Here is a 21,241-nt window from a genome sequence, read left to right on the forward strand (position 1 = left end):
GCATAGCCCATTCTTCCTCTGTGCAGGACATCTGATAATAAGCCAATCACCGGGGCTGATGGAGACGGGTGAGTGATGAGAGCTCTATCTCCCAGCGGAGAATGAGACTGAGGGGGATAGATGATGTGGGCTGATGCAGGCTGGGCTGCTTTTTGCCTGGCATGACCACCTCACACCTGAGACCAGGGCCACTGCAGCACGGCAAGCCACAGCTGATACAGGTCTCATTGTTACAGAGAGCACATACACGGTGAATTACTCGCCTCTTGGCAAAGTGATGGCAGAAAAAAAACAGAGTTTGTTTTTGGTTTATAATTCATCATACGTGCTGAAAGGTTGGTAGTTCTGAGCTCTGATTGCATTCAGAGAAGGCACCAATTATCCGGTGAAATATTAACAAATTAACAAGCTCTTGGTCAGGTGTCATGCCATTTCATGCACATAGAAAAAAGAAAACATTGATAAATGAGGCCCAGGTTTGCATTAATTACTGCACTCTTACTGCACCAAGAAAATAAATGGTAATCTTATTTTATTTTGGCACCTGGCTTGGGACTCCTACGCACAGCTGAAATGGAAACGGTCCTGGACTATTATTATGAGGCATACATTGATCACCCTCTTATCACCAGCTGCAGGTACACATAAACAGAAACACAAATACACAATCAAGCAGACGTTCCCTTACACATACAGTACACAAGCATGCTGTCACACATCCACCCCTCATCCACCCCTATTGATCTGCACATTGATTGTTATTTTTCATTGCTGTTCTGTTTTGAAGTGGGATGTATATCTGGCTCTCTGGATTACTGTACCTGCCAAATACACACACATGTAAATGCACCACCCTAGAGAACTAAGGAAGCAAAAAAAAAAAAGCAAAAAAAAAAAAAAAGCCATGAATAATCACCCAAAAATTTCTAGATGATCTGTGATGGCATTAAAGGGTCACAATCATGCAAAGAGCCCAGGGGGAATGAATCAAAGGAGGCGACAGCAAATCCTTCTCTTCTGCACAGCCATTCACACATGCAAAAGAACATACTCAGCTGAACAGGGGATAAAATGTGGCTGGAAGCATCCTTGTTGTCTGTATGTTAAAAAATAACTGCTGGTTCTTGTGTTTTAGAGAGAATTCCCATCACTGCATACAAATGTGCACAGGCATATACAACGTGCACGCATGCTCAACAAACAGGCAATAAGAGTTGTCAGGTGCCAGCAAAGGCTCAGCGGGCATAACAGTCACATATGTGAGCCTGCATGTGAAATCAGAGGGGTTTGTCTGAGTGCCTGCAGTGGTGAGATAAACAAAAAGCAGTGCTCGCCCATTTGTCAGTTTGTGTGTGTTTGTGTTTTTGTGGGCATGCATCTGAAGCTCCACCTTCCAGGACAATACAAGCCTGAAGGAGACCAGAGGCATACAGTATTTCAGTTCAATAATCGTATATTTACTGCCATCTTTCCCTCCATAGTTCTTCTATCTCCTGCTTTTTCCTCTAGCTGCCTCATTTCACAGCCCATAAATACAAAGTGAGACCGCAGTGGCTATTTTGTATTCTTGTTAGCCTGTCATAATGTTGCTTAACAACTAAACATCTGACACACTGGCAGAGCACTAGCAAGTTTTTGTTTTTGATTACTTACATTTTAAAACTTGTGGTTTGACTTCAGCCTTTTTCAAGCTTATCGCCCCCATCACTTACATCAGGGTTGCATTGGGAAGGGATCACTTCACTGCCAGTACGGATAGTAGGGATGATTACAACAATAAAACTCTTTCAGTGCACATTTAGGCATCTGAGAATTGAATTTAGAAAGACTTGAAAGAAAATAATATAAAAAAAACACATATTTATACATAAATATGTATATATTAAAAAAAACAAGTTATAGCTTTGAACTTTTGGGCCCACTCTGAAAGTAATGCACCTTGTGTATGTAAAGTCAGAGTCAGAGAGTAGAGGGGTATGTGGGTGAGAGATGGAGAAAGATGTAGAGAGAAAGCGTCTGTTATCTTTTTCTGTTTTGATCCCTCTTGCTATTATCCACTTTCGCCTACGGTCAAGTGTGCAGCTGTCATGGCTCCCCAAGAAACAAGGAGACAGACAGATGGGGGGGTTCTTGTTGAGTGAGGGCTGTAATGAGTCCTCAAGTCTCCGCTGTCACTGAACACAACGCAGCTTATGTAAGCAGGAGACGACGAGGGAGGGAGGAAGGTTACAGTGAGGGAGAACGCGGAAGACAACGAGCAGAGACGAAAAAGAAGGGGAAGAGAAAAAAGTGTCAGACAGGCTGTGAGAGAAAGAGAAGGAGACAGAGAAAGACGGCGAGAGCTGTCATCATAAAGAGTCTGACTCATTCCTACTGTTCTGGATATAGCACTGGGCTGAGAGGCACGTAGCTAATGTACAACAGCTCGGGAACAATTACATTCCTTCAAACCAGGATTAGGCTCATAATATGTGAGAGAACAGGCCAGTCGCCACAATACTAGACTGAGAGAGAACTCAATTTCCACTGAGATTGCCACCAAATTATGTCTAGTTGTATTTTATTTCACTCCCCAGTATAAAAGCAACACATTCATGTCAAGTGTGGCTATTTGTACTTACATTTCAAAGACTTAAAACAACATTTTGTGTCATTTCTTCTTGAAAAATGCTTGGATCTTGAAAAAAGGGAATGATGTTATAATTTGCTGTAGCACTGAGTTGCAGCACTTAATGTTTAGGAAGGTAATAATCTTGCATCTTAGCTTTTCTCCCTCACTTTTAGTGTTTCGGATAATAAATCAACGCAAACTACTGCTGTTTAGTTATATATGATTTATCCATATAGGACAGCTTTATGCATGAATACCTGATAGCACCAGCATCAGTTAGATGTATGATTTATATTCCATCATACTCCCTGTGCCATTGTGTCTGTAGCTATCTGCAGAGGCAGTTAAGGGCCCCCGCTTGGCATGTTCTCCCTCTGTAAGTGCCTCCAGAAAGGACTGGCTGTGAAAGCTGCAGTCAAATAGCTGTAATTATCTTCAATCAGTTGACAACCAGGGGCCGGCTGAAAGGCTGCTCACACACAAACACGGCAGAGGGAAAGAGGCTTCGAGAGGCACGGGGGATAAAATATCTCAGGGAAAGAAAAGAAAAATGGTAGCAACGTTAGTTTCAAAATCAGGCAGCAAGGTTGCAAGAAACGGGTTATAACTGAGATTGCAAATGAAGATTAGCAGATTTGAATAATAAAGAGACAAGACAATGGCAACAGAAGTGACTAGTGTCTCTAAAGCTGTCTGTTTCCCACAAAACTTTGTTTGACTCCAAAGCACCTATCTTTTCATTTATATAGCAGCTTTCTAGATGTCACAAAGTACTTCACCAGAAAAGACAAAATGAACACATAAAATAGAGACACAATGTTAAAAAGCAATAAATGAAACAAATAAAAATAGGCTGTGTGTTGTGTGTTGCATCACAAATGTACATCACACCAACATAAATCCTCCCTAAAAGAATATGTACATGTGGTACATCTGGTTGTTGTCTCATCATTTAGCAATTGTAACAGTGGCATTTGATCACGCTCTCTGACGCATGTTTTTTAAAAGAAGCTTTTGTAATTACAAGTCAAGTCACTCAGACTAACCTCCCCAGAGAAACAAGTATATAAATAGCAGTTCTGAGTTCTCGATCAGATTGCATGAGTTTCATCAGCAGATGGAGTTTGCCCGGGTGTCATGGAAGAGTGTAGCAATTTAAAGAAAGAAAAGTACAACTCCACGACAACTGGGAAAACTACATATACTGATAAAGAATATGTGATATGATCAAAAACTCGAGAACAGCTACTAAAAGGAGCTTGCGGTGAGATTATTTTCTTGACTGAAACTCAAGCTCATAAATATTTGAAAAGTAAGATTCCTTTTCAAAAGTGTGTTTTGTCTGTTGAATTTGGTCAGGGCTCACTTCTACTCAAAAATCTATATTTTAATTGCCGTCTTTTCACATTTACTTGAATACATGTCTTGCCCAGACAAAAACTTAGAGGATTATTTTGCTAATAGTACACACTGAACGCTGCCACTGATGGCTCAGATACGCAAAAAAAAAAAAAGGACGTGCATGAGAAACCTGATAGATGAGAAAGAGGAGGGTTGTCACACAGCAGTCATTTCTCTTAACAGCTGTAATACAAGAGTGAGATAGCAACAGAGGATTAAAGGAATTTTTTTTGGAAAGCAAGTGCTTGATGAACCCTAGCTTGCATTCTCTGAGAAAGAAAGCCACCTGTCCATATAACTCCATCTATTTCCTAGGCTAAAAGGAGTGGTGGTAGTGGAAAGGGTGCAAATTACTTCTCTATCTGCACCAACATCAAATTGTCTAACTAAAGACAGAATTAACACCAACCAGTCTGAAACCGTCCTGCCTTTTCTTTCATTTGTTTTCTGTCGACACCCCACCGAAAAAATTACTTTCTCTCCTCTCTCTCTATCTTTCTGTCTAATTCTCACTGTGTACAAAAGAAAGCCTAATTTGAAATTGATTAACAGGTTCACAAATTCAAAATGAGTTTAAGACACTGGAATGGGTTATTGATTATAGGCCTGTACAACTAACATGCACTAACATGTGTGACTGGGGGGAGGGAGTAAAGACCCAATAAAGACAAAAAGCATCTTATAATGCAGTTGTCACATGATCAAAACTCAAAATCTCGCATGTCCGGTCTGGATGCGTGTGTGGTGGTTCTTCCAGATGTCGACGACATGGTCAGCGCTGAGCGGCAGTAATAAATCACACTCTTCCTCGGTGCATGAGGTATCACATTATTTGTCTCCTACAGGCGCACGTGCTTCTGCCAGAGCATTAGGGCTGTGACAGAAGCTGTGAAGCACTGGTCTGGAACCGCTGCTCTGGAGCACGCCGAGAGGCTGAACAGCCTCAGATGAATAGATGGTAATTAATACACTATAGCACCCGGGGGACTGCAGTACAATCTCAGGGCAAATTACTCCATCAATAAAATGGCCTACAGACACAATGAGAGACAGAGAGGAAGAGAGGGAAGAGGAGAAACCTGTTTGTGTTAAGGCCAAGCAACTCTGGTGTTTGACTGTGAGAGTGAATTGATTAGTTTCTCAGAAAAGAGCCCATCACTAAAATCCCAAGAGAAACAAACATAAAAGAGTAAGTGTTGAATCAGTTTTACAAGGTGAAAACTGGGAGGAAAGGTTATGAAGGAGCGGTCAAAAACAGAGGTAAGTAAATATGATGTGTAGCACACTAAAACAAAAGATATCAGTATCTTAAAAGGTCCAGACTCAAAGTTATGTTAAAATAGGCAACGAACTCTGTAGCAGGGAGACGATAAAATTTTACTTAGTATTCACAATCAGACACTGCCAATTGGATTTCCATTGCCTTTTAAGAAATCCGGTATCTCTAACTAATTACTCTTCGCCCTTCTTTGCCTCTCAGTTCTCTCATCTTCCCTAGATCGCCTGTGCAGTCATCCCATAATGATGAAACAACGCTTCAATATATTTTGGGGAAAAAGATCAATGGGAGGTAACACATAGCCTGTAACATGATGAAAATCTTTCACCTAATCTTTTTCTCAGATCATCCCAAACCCCCAGCCAGAGACATCCACCAGTATGTCCCAGCATTCCTCTGGGTCAGCGTCTCACTCCAGCTCCTTTCCCAGACATATATCTCTGGATGTTACACCTATGTTTCCTTGTCTCCAAACGAGAAAATGAGGGACAGATTATCACATTGTTTGGACATATGGACATTTATCTGCCTGAGGGCATTACAGCAGTGTGCTCTCCCTCATGAACCCGGCAGGACTCAGTGTCATGATCCGATAAGTTACACGTGGTGGTCTCTGACAGATCAAAGGCTGAGCGAGCTGCCTGAAGAGATACAGGACGGCAGAGAAACACAAGAGTCCCCACAGTGGCTCCAAGAGAACATGAAGGCTTTGGTTTGAGATACAAAGTGAAAGGCGAGCTGCACTGAGACATATGACTGAATCCTTGTGGATCCGATGTCAGTCTTCTTCAAATACAGGTTTTTTACGCTGTCAGCACATCTGAGAAGGAGCATGTTCAACAGACAGGCAGACATCTGTACTGGAAGGTGGGCAGGTTGTCCTGTGAGGGTGTCTAGCAAATGAGGGTTGTTGGTTCACTCCCACTGCCTTACTCTCAGGATGGCAGCTGCTCATTTTGTGCATGATAATCTTCTGAAAAGACTTTTTAATGGTTTCATTTTAACAAATGGCATAAAGACGCAAAGTTAATGATGCAGTAAAAATGCCAGAATATATAAAAATGAGAGTCAAACAGTTTAGTGTCTTATGGAAGACATTAAAGATATTTATTGGTTCACTTTATTCTATACATACAGAATAAAGTCTCTGAGGGGAGTCGTGCTGCTGGGTCAGCAACATAGAAAGCACAGGAACACTTGTAAGCGCAAGTATGACTTAGCCTCATAACTCACACACAAGGCAGACACATATTTTATGCTAACCACATTTTTTTTTTGCCAACATGTATTATGCAGAAATACTGTAGTCTAAATAAACTCTATTCCCCAGTCCTTGTTTGAACATTCAACATATACCCTATGCCTGTCCTCTGTATGTGAATCATTTGAAGTAGAAGTGCTGATGCTGCTCCTCAGAGGGTTGGTTCAGTGAAGCTCAGCTCTCCAGAAAGAGCTGAAACAGTTTTAATGTAACATTAAAAAAAAAAAAAAAAAAAAGATTTATGGAAAAAGATCCAGGGAGGATAAATCCATTTCTACTTCTGTCAGACAGCCCAGCAGCTTCATCTCCATCTCTAAAGCTCTCCAAACTCAGTTCTTGTTCCTTCTAATTTCATCTCCACTGTTCACAATCATACTTGTGCAGCGAGCACAGTGTCTGTCTCTGGCAACAGCTTTTAAGTCACTCATCTAAATCCAAGTCAATTCACAACTCTTCTGCAAACTGCAAATCTTTCAGATGGGAAGTGCGACTATTAAACAGGTTTTGGGCATTTTTCTATTAAAATCTGGGCCAATGCACAGCTTTAAATGTTTGGAAGTTTTGAGTTGACCATTTCCATGATAAACAATGACCTCTTATGCTTACCTTTTAAGCCAACACAGACACGAAGCACTATGGGTGTCACTGTAACAGCTACAAAGCTTGCGTGTCAACAAGTTCATCTCTATGACAGCTGAGCAATCTCCATTTGCTGAAGAAGTCCATGTGTCAAGGCTGAGAGCCCTGAAAAAAGCTAATAAGTAAACCTTGTGTAAGTTGTTATTGATTTATCAAAATAATAGTCTCAACATCAAGAATGAACTCAAGTGTTTATGTGCTAATACATTCTTTGTCTTTTTACATAACCGACACAAAGTCCCTTCAAGGTCCCTGTCTCTATTTTTCTGTGATTTTCATCAAGTCACTAGAACAGTAAAGTACAAATACAAGTTTCAGGTCTTCATTTTAGTGAATTAAAAGGTTCAGTTTGCTTCAAATAAAATAGTTAGCACGAAGTGTCATCTGAACATGTCTCAGGGCAAAAGCATTTGTCACAGAACGAGTACACTCAAAAAGCCTGCCGCCATGGAGAGGACCGGCACTCAATGAAGTATACAAATGGGGATAAAAGAGCGTACACTTCATCCTCCAAAGCTTTCATAGTGTTGCACTCAGTTGTACACAACAAGTGACAGAAGTAACTGTGTGAAGAGTGAAAAATGAGATGCTTTCTTACCTCTGCACACACGACCAGCTGTGTTGTGAATTGGGTGAAACTGTCAGATTGTCAGCTTTGTATGAAGCACACTTAAATCTGACTCAAGCTCAACTCTGAAACCTACCGCTCTGGAAACATCATCTTTAAATGTTATTTTTTTTAAAGACGCATGAGCTTGTCGTTAACAATGACTGCAAACCAAACCAAAAATAATTAAATCCAATATTAATTCAAGTGCCCGTAAGTCATTCAAGCCTTTGAGATCCAAACAGGCTAAAGATAATGTGGTTTCACGCTCCACCATATTCTTCAGTGAGAGAGGGCAAAGAGCAGCTCCCACTGGATGATGAACAAGTCAGTCTGTCCTCTGAGTCCCCATTATGTAAGGACAAAAGGGGACAAAAAGCTTCACGAAGCTTGGATCTCTCCAGTGCCTGAATTTGGAACGTAGATATCCGCGAGCAATGTTTGCTCACTTTATTGGGCACAGTGTGTCCACAGGGGGCTTGTGTTGCCCTTGAAATATCCTTTAAGACTTTGGCCCAAACTTGGCAGAATTTTTTTTTTTTTTACCTCAACATGAGCTAAGAGAAGGATGGGAGGAACTTTGATTGTCTGCTGACTCATTTTGATAGCGGTAGACTTAATTTGGAAGAGTTCATTTATCTGAATCAAATACTTCAATCAGTGGTAACTGATAGAGCTGTTCACACAAGTGATGAACTCTAACTAGTTGTGAGGCGAAATCCTTGGGATAAGCACAGACAAATCAGCAGAATGAGAGTGTGCATTTGGTCAATTAAGTCTGCGGACAAGCTCATGATGCAAGAATCAGACTAAAAGAACACATGACACCACTCTAGTGTTGAGAACCTACAGCACATCTACACACACACACATGCAAACTCCACACTTTGTATCTCGACCAAACACAATAAACCATGCCAGCAGAGCCCAGCAGAGCTATGAGCTAAATGCTATAGTCAGCATGCTAACACGCTCACAGTGACAATGCCAGATGTTGATGTTTTCCATGTTCACCATCTTAGTGTTAGAATGCTAAGGTAGCTAATTAGCCCAACACAAAGTACAACAACCAACATTACCATCCATACAGTAATGACAAAAGTACCATCACTGACACAGATAGGTTGTGTCTGTTTTTATACATTATGTCCTATGAACATATGATGCATCATCTGATGCAGCTCTGGGTAGCACTTGACACCCTGCCTTGGTCAGCTTACCCATGGCAAAGGTTACAGAGCTTATGTTCAGTTTCGGAGTGATTACTGATGGGTATAGTGATGTGTGATTCAGTTGGAATTGGGCAGAGTCCCAGCAAAGGTATGAGTCATCAACATTGCCACTAGTCTGTTTACCAACACTTCCTCTCCTCTCCCACATAAAGGTGGCCTGCAACCACCTCACCCTGATATAACCCAATCATCTTTACTTTCTCTGTTTACACAGCTCCTTGTTAGTGGTCCTCAAATCATGTAAAGTGGTGAGTTTGCCTCAAAGCTTCACAATGAACATGCACGGCATTAGGAGACCTACTTCCCTCATTAAATAACAACATTGGTTGAGGAGAGATGCAGTAAAGGATCTACACAAATGCAATCTGTTCAAAAGACGTAATTGAGAAAATGGCCATGTTTGTCTAAAGACTGATATAGAGAGTGTGGCTGATGCTCAGCGCATTAAAAGGAATTCTGCATTCTGTTAATCTGTGATGACCAGTCTGTGACAGACTACAGACTTATAGAGCAGAGCAGCTTGAAGCTCCATCTATCAAGTATAGTGGCGCTCTCTGCTGGTGAATTATGAAACTGCTTTTCAGACAAACTAGGAAAAATATCCAAAGCATCAAAAATAAAATCTACATCTTGCATTAGTGGAACTTATTTGTCTGTTTTTAGTTGCAAAAGAAACATTTAAAAAAATCCTTTTCCCAGCTTGTGAGGGTGTTGCCTTCATTGCTTGAAATCTGTGGGATTTATTCACTGTAACTCCCTTTGATATCAAATAGAAGATAAAATTTTAATCAGGTTTCTCCGACATGGCTTACAGTTTACCATAACTTGGTACAACCTGTGGCCTTCTTTCCCCCTCTCAGCTGCCTCCTGGGATGGGACAGCTGTATGGTGCATGGTAATACCAGCCCTGCCTCAGTCAACACCTCTGACTGACACTCAATGCTATTTGTTTTTTCATTCTCCAGCACCTGTGCTTGGCTGTCAGACAGTTCAGAGCATGACTCTGCTGCCATCTCAGCAGAGGAACAACGAGCTCTGTAACAAAGGTTCCCAGACGCTGCCCAGGGGACCCCAAATGTGGAGGCAGGTAGGTAGGTCTTTATTTCAATAGGGGTCAAAGGTTATAATTCATCAAAGTAGAGGCTAACCAGGGGCATTATAGTAATATCAGGCATTTTTCTTTTTGTGTATTTATATGCGATGTGTATCCACCTGCCTCTCCAGGGGAATTGCTGCATCTATTTATAGTTGCTAGGACATTAGCTCAATGTCCATTTAGAAATGTCATGTAAGACATAAGGGCCTCACAGCTTTCATCTGTAAATGTGAAGGTCAAGAAGCTGCTTCGGTTTTATTCATAAACTGGAGACGCTGACCTTTTACTTGTATGATTCTGTGCAGTCAAAATGGAGCACTGAAGACACAATGGAAATAACTTTTTCTATAGTAGAGACTAAAGAGTGCTGATAAGAGCAAGGGTAGTAACATTGTGATCCACTGAATCATCTTGTTGTTGGAAGGTAACAGCTGGCAAGAGAAGCATTTCTAAAAATAACAACAATCCATAAGCTGAACTGGCCTCAGACTACAGCTTTGTGTTATGTGTGCATGTCTAAAGCTGCTAAATCATTTTAAAGCAAACTTTTTTTGTTCTTTCCATCTTCCTTTCTTTCTCTCTCTCTCTCTCTCTCTCTCTCACACACACACACACACACACAGGAAAGGGATGGAAGAAAGCTATGAGACATTTGAGGAGGAGTTAGGGCCACCAAGAGCAGATCCTCCTCCACAAAAGCCTGTTCGACAGATCCACAGACCAGGTGGTGACACACACGGACACACAAATAACACACACACACACACACACACACACACACACACACACACACACACACACACACACACACACACAGAATCTGTAATGTCTGCATATTGAAGCCTTCATCCATTGTACATGCATTGTACAACTCTATAAATACTTGAGAGCAGCAGCACAGGGAGCCACTGAAATATGACTCCTAGTAAGAGGCAACACAGTGATAATGCACCTCAGTCGTGTTGGGTGGAAGGTTGGCGTACAGATCACTTCACCAGTCAGAGGGGTGTAATAAGCCTCGGTCCATCTAAAGACATACACCAACTCCTTCTTGTGAGACACAGCTCTTAAAAGCCTGATAAGACTGGACCAGACTAAAATAATTTTATGGTCCTCAGAGGATGCATCCTAAAGACCTTGGTGATCCTTTGTCTTTTCATTTAATAGCATCATTCATCATCAAATAAATAAAATTAAATAAAATTAAATAAGGAACACTGTAAACATTTCACCTGCTAAACATCAGTATGTTAGCATTGTCACTGTGTTGCACTGCAACATGCTTATGTTAGCATTTAGCTCAAAGCACCACTGTGCCAAGGTACAGCCTCACAGAACAGCTAGTGGTTTATTTGTAGTGTGACCTTTGGCACAGCGGATGTGTATTAAATTAGGGGCTAAAAAAATGAAACATATTTTCAGTCAATGTGAATTTATGAATATACATTAAATTTCTGTGGACAAATAAATTCCAGATGGAGAGCATGTTTGTTTGGGCCTTTGTTTGTTTATGGTTTATGATATCACCCCTCAGTAAATCTCCATCTGTCTGTTTCAGAAATGTATGCTACAAGAAAAATCAGAGAGGTTAGTTGGAAAATTACAAATTATAAACAATTTTTCACAATATTTACATCCCTAGTATCTTTTTTCTTCAAAGCTACATGTTATTCTTCAACAGGAAATGGCTCCAGCTTCACAGCCGCCAAGAGCAGAACCCAAGACTTTACCCAGAGAACCCAGCTTTCCTAGAACAAGTGAGTCACTCCCATGCTTCTCTGCAACTCTGGTCGGCTTTTAAAGAAAACAGATCAACATTCTAGGAAATATGTTGATTCAAGATGGCAAATTCACCTGCCAGCAGCTCAGAAGCTCACAACTTAAATCTCTTTTGTTTAATCTGTTCAAAAAGTGTAACTACAAGAATTTTCTGTTCTAAGGAGGGTCATGTGCCATTGCGGGTGGAAATCAATGCACTCTACCAAGAAGTAGCCTGGCATACTTTTGGCTAGCTGCTGGCTGTAGCTTCATTTTAAACATACAGACAAGTCAGGGGTACAGATCTTCTCATCAAACTCTCAGCAAGAAAACTAACACATATATTTAAAAAAAAAAAAAAAAAAACGCACATTCTCACAATTTCACTTTCTCACTGTCTCGCCTTCTTTCAGCATCCCTGCATAAAACCTTGTCCATCCAAAACCTGACCCAGATTGAAACACCGTGGGAGAATGTCACTCTGAACCGATGTCTGTTCGTTGCCATTACCATCCTCGTGCTCACCTCAGGCTTTCAAAGGCTTCATGGCAAGTACATGAGCAAACAAAAGTAAAATATGAGGTTCAAAAACCGAATGCCTGCTCTAACGGAGTGATTTCTTAAAAAAACAAAAAACAAAACAGAAACTCTACGAGGTCAGGGGACGCCAAAGGGGGAGGAAGAAGCTGGACTGACAGTGAGACGGTCAGGCACATTACGACACAGAGGGCAACCTCCAGAGGTAAATCACAATTGGTTGTTTACTGCTTTGTTATTCAGTCCTGAGATAAACAATAGAAAATCTACACAATGCATATTGTTGCACCCACTTCATGTGTTCTCACCCCTCTAGCCTGAGACATCTCTGTGGGAAGTCATGTTTTGGTGGCTGCCAGACCTTGATGATGAAGAGGATGAGGAGGAAGAGGATGACGATGGAGAAGTCAAAAGGGGGAGGTCAAAGAAAGGAGCAAGGGCACAAACATCAAGAGGTCTCAGAAACAAGCCGCTACCAGACAGAAAACTGATGAAGCAAAGAGATGGGAATTTAAAGGACAGGAGAGCCAAGAAAGCCAGGGATAAAGAAACCAAAGACAAGAAAGAGAGAGATATAAAAGAGGAATTTGAAAATGCAGCAAGCAAAGAAGATGAAGATGGTGAGGAGACAGCACCCAAGAAGAATAAAAAGTTGGAGGACAAGAAAGAGAAGAAAAAGACTCAAAAGGGATGAGCTGATTCTTTCTTGTGTCAAACACGTCATTTTCTAATTCACCTATACTGATTTGATTACATTTATAAATGGAGGTGGTAAATACTTTCAAATACAACCACTGAGACTCCAAATTAATCTGCGCTTCCAGTCAAATGGCCTAACACAAACAAACCTTATTTGTTACAGCTTTTTGTTGCTTTGCTTGATTGATGATTTTGTGTGATGGCGCTTTGATTTACCAGTGAAGTAATTTGCATTTTCTTGGAACTGAAAACCATGCTTCATTTGAAACGTTCATGTCATTATTTGATTACTCTCTTTTTGGTGTTAAAAGAAATAAGATCTCTTTAGTCAGCTGCTTAGCGATGGTGCCAGCTCACTCAACTGCTGATAATACAAAGCCAGACCTCTCTAATTTATACAAAAAGGAAAGAAAATGGGCAACAAGGATCAAGTTTGTGTTTTTTTCATCAAAGTTTTGACCAATGTATGTCCTGTTTGACCTGCACTTATATCATCTGAGAGCCACTTCAAAGAGCCCAGTTAAAGGGTCTTCTTTGCAAATTCACGCTTTTATCACTGAGTAATTCTGATCCTAAATACTTCAGGAACTTACTGTACTGTTGTTCATCGTATTAGAAAAGGTGTTTCATCTGCTATGACCCACTCACATGATCACTTGATACACCAATAAATCTTTCCTTGTGTGATGTCTTCGTAAATGCACAGACTCCTGGATGCAAATGTTCTCCACAGCATTTAATTACAAAAACAGACTCTTAAAAGAAATCTGAATCAAAGCATTTATACAAAACAGTGTGGTCATTATTGTACTGCTGAAATAACAGACTGCCTTACACATTTACGTAAACCAAATGTTTAAAAATTTCCTAAACATGGACTTTAAACATCATATGAAGAAATAATAAAACTGAATGTACCTGCAGTATCTAAAGTGAGATGGACACTGTAGACAGGCAGGGCAGTGTGACTGCTGACCATGAAAGAAAGCAATCATAATCCACTGGTAGATGATCAATTATTAGATATTGGAAGGCCCTCAGGAGGTGGTGGCCTCATTGGCATGGGGGGCATGGGCATCTGGGGCGCACCCGGGGCACTAGGTGGAAGAGGGGGGACCGGCATCCCTCCTGGTGGGGGAGGGGGCATAGTATCATTCAGTGGGCGAGGTCCTACTCCACTCATGAGAGGAGGGGGGCGCTTCACACCTGCAGGAGGTGCTGGACCGCTGGACTGAGGAATAGCTTTTTCCATTTTGAAGTGAAACTGCAGGAAGAACTGGAAAGGAAAAAAAACATGAAAGATGGGTTGAATCACGTATTTCCTCTTCTCAAAATAAACTTACTATGTTGGCTTTGTGGTGACAAATGCTCATCGGCTTCTGTAACTAATCAGTACCTGTTTAGTTTCTTTGTTCCAGTGGGTCCAGAAGCGGTTTTCTGCTTTATCAATTTCTCTACTGGGGACCTAACAGAAGACAAAATACTGATGTCACAGCAAGAAGAAAAAATATAGCAGACAGAAATAAGTGCAGCTTCCACTTACCTTGAAGGCAATAGTCTCATATGGCTCAGCAGCAAGCAGCAGGTACTGCCAGCGACGATCAGGGGGCTCAATGCGCTGTTCGTAAGCAGACATGAAACGATGCCTTGGTCCAATTCCTTCAGCAATCTCTGGGTAATCGATCTGATGGACAGAGAAAGGAAAAAGAGCTAGTTTACATATTTGTCTTTTGACAGTCATATATCAGTGGTTAGAAAAAATGATGTAGTCATTACCGCTGCATATTACAGCTTGAAGCATGAGGTGATGCTTTGAATTCTGAGACACAATTTGAGCACACAGATGCTTTCTTCAGAGGGAAGCAGTAAACTCCAAACAAGGTAAAATCTGTGACATTTACACAAGCAAAACTGCAGGAGCACGACCAAACATAAGTGTGGCATTTAGCTTTGGTCTGACACAGGCTGTGTAGGATCAACAGTCAAACATATCAACAACATATGCTCTGCTGTGAATCACAAGTTTGCAGAAATATGCCAGTAAACACACAGGGAGCTCTGGCTTTTGCATGCAGCAATGAATTACTCAGCCATATGACACCCTGAGAATACAGAAAACTGCCAGTCTTGGGTGGGAAGGGAGAAAGAAAAATGTTTTGTAAGAGACAATAGTCTCTTTGGCCTTTTAGGAACAACTTTATTTTTTTCTGTGAAAAGAATCATCAGATTTTTCTACAGTTAACTACATGCAAAGAACAAAGAAAAAAAAGCCAAAGTAAGGTTTATGTACTTTCTTTAAGAACGTTCTCAACACATCATAAACCCTTTCAAATCAAGAGATTTCACATAGAGATCCCAAACAAACACACTAACCTGGAAAAGTAAAGACTGCTGTCCCGTCTCAGGGTCTCTCTGTTTGGTTACTATAAAGAGGTGAGAGATATAGACCATGAATTACAACACAACATACTGACAGTATAACCTCTATCCACATAAACTATATGATGATTGCACTGATACATTGCCACGCAGTCAGCTTACCTTTGTATCCTGGTCGACCAATTTTGACAAACTTCTTGACTTCAACTTTAACTTTTGCTGGAGCTGGCTGAGCAGGAGCTTCTTTTGCCTCTTTGGCTGCTCTCCGTGCTCTGAAACAAACAGTGCATGTATTTTAAATTGTTTATCAACACATGGGACGCAGGATTTTCAGTCATGGGCGAGTGGTGTCATAGTAAACACAATAAAAGCATGCGGAAAAACTTGAGACAGACATGAATTGAATTGCTGTGAAAGATGTGGACTTACAAGTTGGTCTGATGTTTCTTTCCTTGTGTGTGAGCTAAGTAGCTTCCCTGTAACGCAGAGGAGAGAAGTTAGTACTACTGAAGATACTTGAGTAACAAGTTCAGATAATCTAGGAAAGTTCCATTATGTGCCCTCCTTACCTCATTATTGTGAAGTGTCAGACAAAGCTTGCACTCATATGATCCTAAATGATTCTTCATAAAATAGGGATCTTTGTTGATGTCAATGGTCTCGAGGGCCAGCTGACGTAACCGCTCCCGTCTGTCACGGTTACTCTCAGAGGCTGATGCCACCCCACCGCTCCCTGTCTTCCCTCCAGCTCGATGCTGGAAATCCATCTTTGCAAGGTGATCAACTCAAACCCGCAGACACACCCACACCAGTGTCCAGTCAAAACTGGACAGATATTCCAAACAGATCCTTCCTGATTAACTGCAGAAACATAAAGCACATACTGCTGCCAAGGACGTACCATCATGTTTTCCTGGACTGGAATTACAGCAAGAATGCAGTAAGGCTGTGTTTGTGTTTGGCTGTGTATTAGATGTATTGATATTTTATTTTATTCCTCATATAACTTGATTTGAATGTAAGAACATGTCTTGTGTGCATTCATACCATTTGAGGAGCAGATAAAGGAAATAATAGTATGAGGTCTTTACGCGAAAGCAAGAGATCGATCTAACTACTAGGAAGTAGAGCAAAAAAGATAAAGTTATCTAAACAAGTATTTCAGAATTACTTGAGATAATTTACCACAGCAAGCAGGTTAGTTTTATTTTGCAACAACACAAAAGCATCCTATTGAATGAATCGATACAAATTCAGGTAGCAGCATTGTGTTAGCTGATACATTATGATGCATAATGCTAATGCTAAGCTAATGGGGTTACCAGGTAGGAATGAATGGCGTTTAACAAATCCGAATAAGCAAACCACGAACAAACTGTAGCAACCTCTGTGTATATGATAATAAATTGATTAGTTAGGCGACAAAACGATAAGTATTTCTGAAGAGAGCATATAAACAAGGGTTTTTTTTTTGTCCAAAACACTCACCAACTCCACAACGTTACTATCACGCCAACGTATCCTTCGTGCGCATGCCCACGCGGCTCCCTCTTCTTCTTCGGTTTTCTGCGGTTGGCAGCTTTAGGTGCACTGCCGCCACCTCCTGAGCTGGAACCAAGTCCGGCCTGGCTTCCCTGACAAAATGATGATGGTGGGGTTTCTTTGACAAAAGCTCTTCAAAGATCCGTGGGACAATTTCCGAATGAAGCCACAGAATGGTTTAAAGAGTTATTATAATTTACACAAACACACTTTTCTACGCAAGGATGCATTTTGAGACAAGGGGCCCTTGTGCACAGACATGTAAAGGGACCAAAGAAACTTAACTTTGTAGTCAATGTGTGTGCCGTTAAGCCCAAGGTATCAGAGACTGTAAGAACTTTTATATTTAATATTTTTATGAAATATTATTGCCCATTGTTGTGATATAGTGCATAGTAATGTGAAATGTCGTGATGTATTATATCAACCTGAAACCTTGGCGTCGTTTGTTGTTATCCTATTTGTTCCTTACATTAAAATAAATAAATAAATGTATATACTTACAAAGAAATAATGTGGGGTTAATAAACGCGCTGCTCGCCTAGTTTGGCCCTCACTGACTGCCGTACTGTTAGCAGTGAGGAGTGTCACTGGTCACTGCCAACCTAGAGACGTGTGTGTGTGTTCAGTGTGTGGTATGAAGAAGCGCTTCGACATGACTAAATTTGTCTGATCACAGAAGTGACCGTCCCCCCGTCCCATTTCGAGGACACCAGATAACAAAGTAGCGACCTGAACTTCGCGATTTAAACAATTTAGCTTACATCTTAGCTGTTAGCCAGCTCCGTTGTTATGTCCCTGATCGGGGAAATGGCTCGGCTGTAGCCAGTGTGTGTGTCTGTGACTGTCTGTCTTCAGCCGGTGTGTATCTGCGTCAGTGACCGAGATGCGTTTTAACGAGAAGGAGCTGGTCTCTCTGAGCCGCCAGCCTTCAGAGATGGCAGCTGAACTGGGGATGCGAGGGCCCAAGAAAGGAGATGGTAACTTGGTTTATTACTAAAGCTCAGCACTTTTCTCATGTACTTCCCTTTCATGTAACGTGGGCAGCAGCTACTGTTAGGACCAGACATTTCATCTTATCGGCTGTGTTGTCAACTTTCATGTCAGTTCCCTTTTGTTTTCAAACAGTTGTAAAGAAGAGGCTGGTGAAACTTGTCGTTAACTTCCTCTTTTATTTCCGGACTGATGAGGAGGAGGTAAGCTGAATAAATATTTGAACAACTTTCCTTTTTTTTTTTTTTTTATTAAAGTGTTGCATCAAAATGAAACCATTCTTGATTTGTCAGCCAATTGGAGCGCTACTGCTGGAGCAGTGCCGGGTGGAGAAGGAGGATAACCAGAGCTTCTCTATTGGTGAGCTACAGTACCCTCAGACTTACATCCTCATTTCACATCTGCTAACCCGCACTTTCTCATCTGCTGACTGCTCTCAACTTCTCTAAATCAGAGAAAATCATTGAGCTTGCACGTTTGGGCTGCTACTATTTAAACTGCATTGTTAATATATCACTGAACAGCAATAGAGAAATGTTTGTTAACTCTTGTTTTATCTGTTTGTAGTGTTCCTGGATGAAGCAGAGAGGAAGTATTTGTTTGAGTGCGAATCAGAAGAACAGTGTCGGGAGTGGATAGACTCCATTATCAAGGCCAGGTAGTACTGACTCTTTTCTTCCATTCTAAAACCACAGGATCTAATAAAAATTGGTAGATGTTCATTGCTGTCAATTATCAAGTAAAAATACCTAAATTTCTTCATTTGATATCATTACAAAAAGAATCCTTTGACTTCTGTGGCTGTCTGTAACATGACATGGTATTTTCAAGACAAAGTCACGCACTATAAAGAAAAACGACTAAATTGTTTCAATCATTTTCAAGCGTAAAAATTCCAAATGTTCTCCAGTTTTAGCTTCTCAAAAGTAAGGATTTGCTTATTTTCTTTTTCATAACAGATGTGACAGAAAATTGAATATCTTTATGTTTTGGACAGTTGGTCGGTCAGAACAAGTACATTAAAGAATATAGACTAAAGGACTAATTGATTGATTGAGAAAATAATGGGCAAATGAATCCATAATGAACATAATTAGTTAGTGTAGTTCATAATGCGGTTTGGAATATTACATGCAACCAAACAGCACAAGCTATTACATCTTGTACATATTACATCTGGTCATAAAGTCTAAAAGAAGACAAAAGGAAATATGTCTCTTTTGTTGTAGCTTAATTGCAAAACTGTGGTCATATGAACGAATGTTACAGCAAGGCTTAAGAACTGTGTTGTTGAGAACTCATTATGCTTACATACGTGCAGCGATCAGCTTTGTTGCTTTGGCAGGTCTGAATCAGTTGTACTGTATTCAGACAGTATTAGATTAATAAAGCTGTAGTGACATATGATATGTTTACTGTTACAATCCTAATTGCAGGCCTGATCTTTACTATATTTACTTGGACACTTTTTTCCCCATCAGAAGTCAAATTAACTTCTCGTCTCTTACAGTTACGAGTTCATGAGGAAGAACCTGATATTCTATCGAACTGAAATCCACAGACTCACTGGCAAGGTGAGACACTTCACAGTAGCACTATATGGCACACAGATTATGCTTCTATCCAACACGGTCATACCATACACTGTATTTTAATGGAGGCGGGAGTCCCAAAGATCTCACTACCTGGATGAATAACTAGATAAATAAACGTTTGTTTTCTTACAGTCTTTACTCAGCGTCTGCTTTCTCTGCAGGACCCCTTGGAGCAGTATGGTATATCAGATGAAACGCGCTTCCAGGTCAGCAATGGGCTGCAACATATGCCTAGAGATACCTCCTCCCTATAGACCAGTGTCCTGCCATTCCAGCATTCTGTGCTCACTGGTTTGAAAGCCGTGGCATTACCATTCACACTCTAGACTTTTAGATGTTCACTGCTTTGAATGTATTTAGTGTGGCCCCAGACTCATGCAGATGTTATAGCAGGGTACCTGAGGGTAGGCAAAGTGTTAATTCTGATTATTTCAATTGTGTCGTTGTCAAACATTACAGGTAATGTGGGGTTTGGAAAAATCAACACTGTCTTATTTTTGGTTTAAGAGATTTTTTTTACATGCCATTTCATTTTCAGACCTCTGCCTGTATAAACTATATTTTATACTGTGTTTTCTACTGGACAAACTGTACACTTAGACAATGTCATTTTGAGCACCTCTGACTGTACTTGTGCTGCAGAGCTGGGGCTGGGACTTTCTTTCAGGACTATTAGCAATATCAGCAGTCTATCCGGGACATATGAGCGTTTGATGAAAACTAATGTTAATCAACTAAGTGCACACTGTCGAAGAAACTCATAATTATTAGTCTAGCCAATTTAGAAAAACTTTGGCAGTATTTACTGTCCTCACATGAACTGCATGAGCCCTATGATCTGCTCAGTTGAGCCACTCATTTTATTCCGTTTTTGCTTATGACAAAAAAGATTTTTAGCTATTCCAGTTTGTATTTATCAGCCAGACCATTCAGAATATTTAGTTTTAAAAACTATACTTTTGCACATATTACTTTCGTGGGTGTTGTTTTTTCTTTTTTTTTTTTTTTTTGATTATTAGAATTTCAATAATGTACTTGAACCTACTGTACCTTTTCTGTGGCACTTCGAATCTGATTCTTTTAGGTAAGCTGTTTGACCATGTTGGGAAACAAGGCTGTTGACATTTTAAAATATCACACCAACTTCTTTGTCAGTGTAGTGTAATAGTGAGTTAAAATTTTTCTCTCAACCACATTTCACTACACAGGGCATTGCTGTATTCTAAAAAAATGGTGAAATATTCATTTCAGCTGTCAGGAGTCTGTCATTGAATGTGTCCTCTGGCTTTAAAAACTATTGCACATGGAATGTGTTAAGTTTGTTTTTACTTCTTGTTAGACTGTGTTTCATGGCATCTCCTTTTTACTAATAAAGTAATCTGTTAACAAAATGGAAATGTCTGTTCACTATTTTTTTTGTCTTTATTTTATGTATGCATTCAGTCATGGATGGCTTCGTGGATGGAATGGTTCAATAATAATATCCAACCAGTTTCAGTGATGGTTTCAAAATGTTTGTCAACTACCATCAATGATATGAAGGCCCATGTTGGATCAACACAGATGCTTAAATAAATAATACATACATACATACATACATACATACATACAT

At 40.4% G+C, this 21,241-nt stretch overlaps 3 protein-coding genes across 6 annotated transcripts; 2 read left to right on the plus strand and 1 right to left on the minus strand.

Annotated features, from left to right (window-relative positions):
* The first annotated feature begins 10,024 nt into the window (after nucleotides 1-10,024).
* On the plus strand, nucleotides 10,025-13,913 carry LOC121192810 (junctional sarcoplasmic reticulum protein 1). 4 transcript variants are annotated; one of them, XM_041054704.1, is made up of 7 exons: nucleotides 10,025-10,117; nucleotides 10,750-10,850; nucleotides 11,661-11,713; nucleotides 11,808-11,883; nucleotides 12,298-12,432; nucleotides 12,529-12,626; nucleotides 12,738-13,913. In XM_041054704.1, the coding sequence occupies exons 2-7, from the start codon at nucleotides 10,757-10,759 to the stop codon at nucleotides 13,113-13,115; spliced, it is 834 nt and encodes a 277-aa protein (XP_040910638.1). In that variant the 5' UTR covers nucleotides 10,025-10,117; nucleotides 10,750-10,756; the 3' UTR covers nucleotides 13,116-13,913. The 4 variants fall into 4 exon arrangements, with proteins under 4 accessions (XP_040910638.1, XP_040910640.1, XP_040910639.1 ...); XM_041054706.1 differs by having other exon boundaries at nucleotides 11,685-11,713; nucleotides 12,738-13,852; XM_041054705.1 differs by having other exon boundaries at nucleotides 10,026-10,121.
* On the minus strand, nucleotides 13,842-17,052 carry sf3a2 (splicing factor 3a, subunit 2). Its single transcript, XM_041054703.1, has 8 exons — nucleotides 16,988-17,052; nucleotides 16,069-16,360; nucleotides 15,929-15,975; nucleotides 15,662-15,771; nucleotides 15,494-15,543; nucleotides 14,664-14,804; nucleotides 14,517-14,585; nucleotides 13,842-14,396 (listed from the first exon to the last, which is right to left on the minus strand). Exons 2-8 carry the CDS (start codon nucleotides 16,264-16,266, stop codon nucleotides 14,133-14,135), a joined length of 879 nt encoding a protein of 292 aa, XP_040910637.1. The 5' UTR covers nucleotides 16,267-16,360; nucleotides 16,988-17,052; the 3' UTR covers nucleotides 13,842-14,132.
* Nucleotides 17,053-17,632: 580 nt separating this feature from the next.
* On the plus strand, nucleotides 17,633-21,020 carry plekhj1 (pleckstrin homology domain containing, family J member 1). Its single transcript, XM_041054708.1, has 6 exons — nucleotides 17,633-18,021; nucleotides 18,170-18,237; nucleotides 18,328-18,394; nucleotides 18,602-18,692; nucleotides 19,545-19,608; nucleotides 19,791-21,020. Exons 1-6 carry the CDS (start codon nucleotides 17,928-17,930, stop codon nucleotides 19,881-19,883), a joined length of 477 nt encoding a protein of 158 aa, XP_040910642.1. The 5' UTR covers nucleotides 17,633-17,927; the 3' UTR covers nucleotides 19,884-21,020.
* Nucleotides 21,021-21,241: the final 221 nt, after the last annotated feature.

The sequence above is a fragment of the Toxotes jaculatrix genome, chromosome 14 (genome assembly GCF_017976425.1).
Source record: "Toxotes jaculatrix isolate fToxJac2 chromosome 14, fToxJac2.pri, whole genome shotgun sequence".
In the NCBI taxonomy this organism is placed as follows: domain Eukaryota; kingdom Metazoa; phylum Chordata; class Actinopteri; family Toxotidae; genus Toxotes; species Toxotes jaculatrix.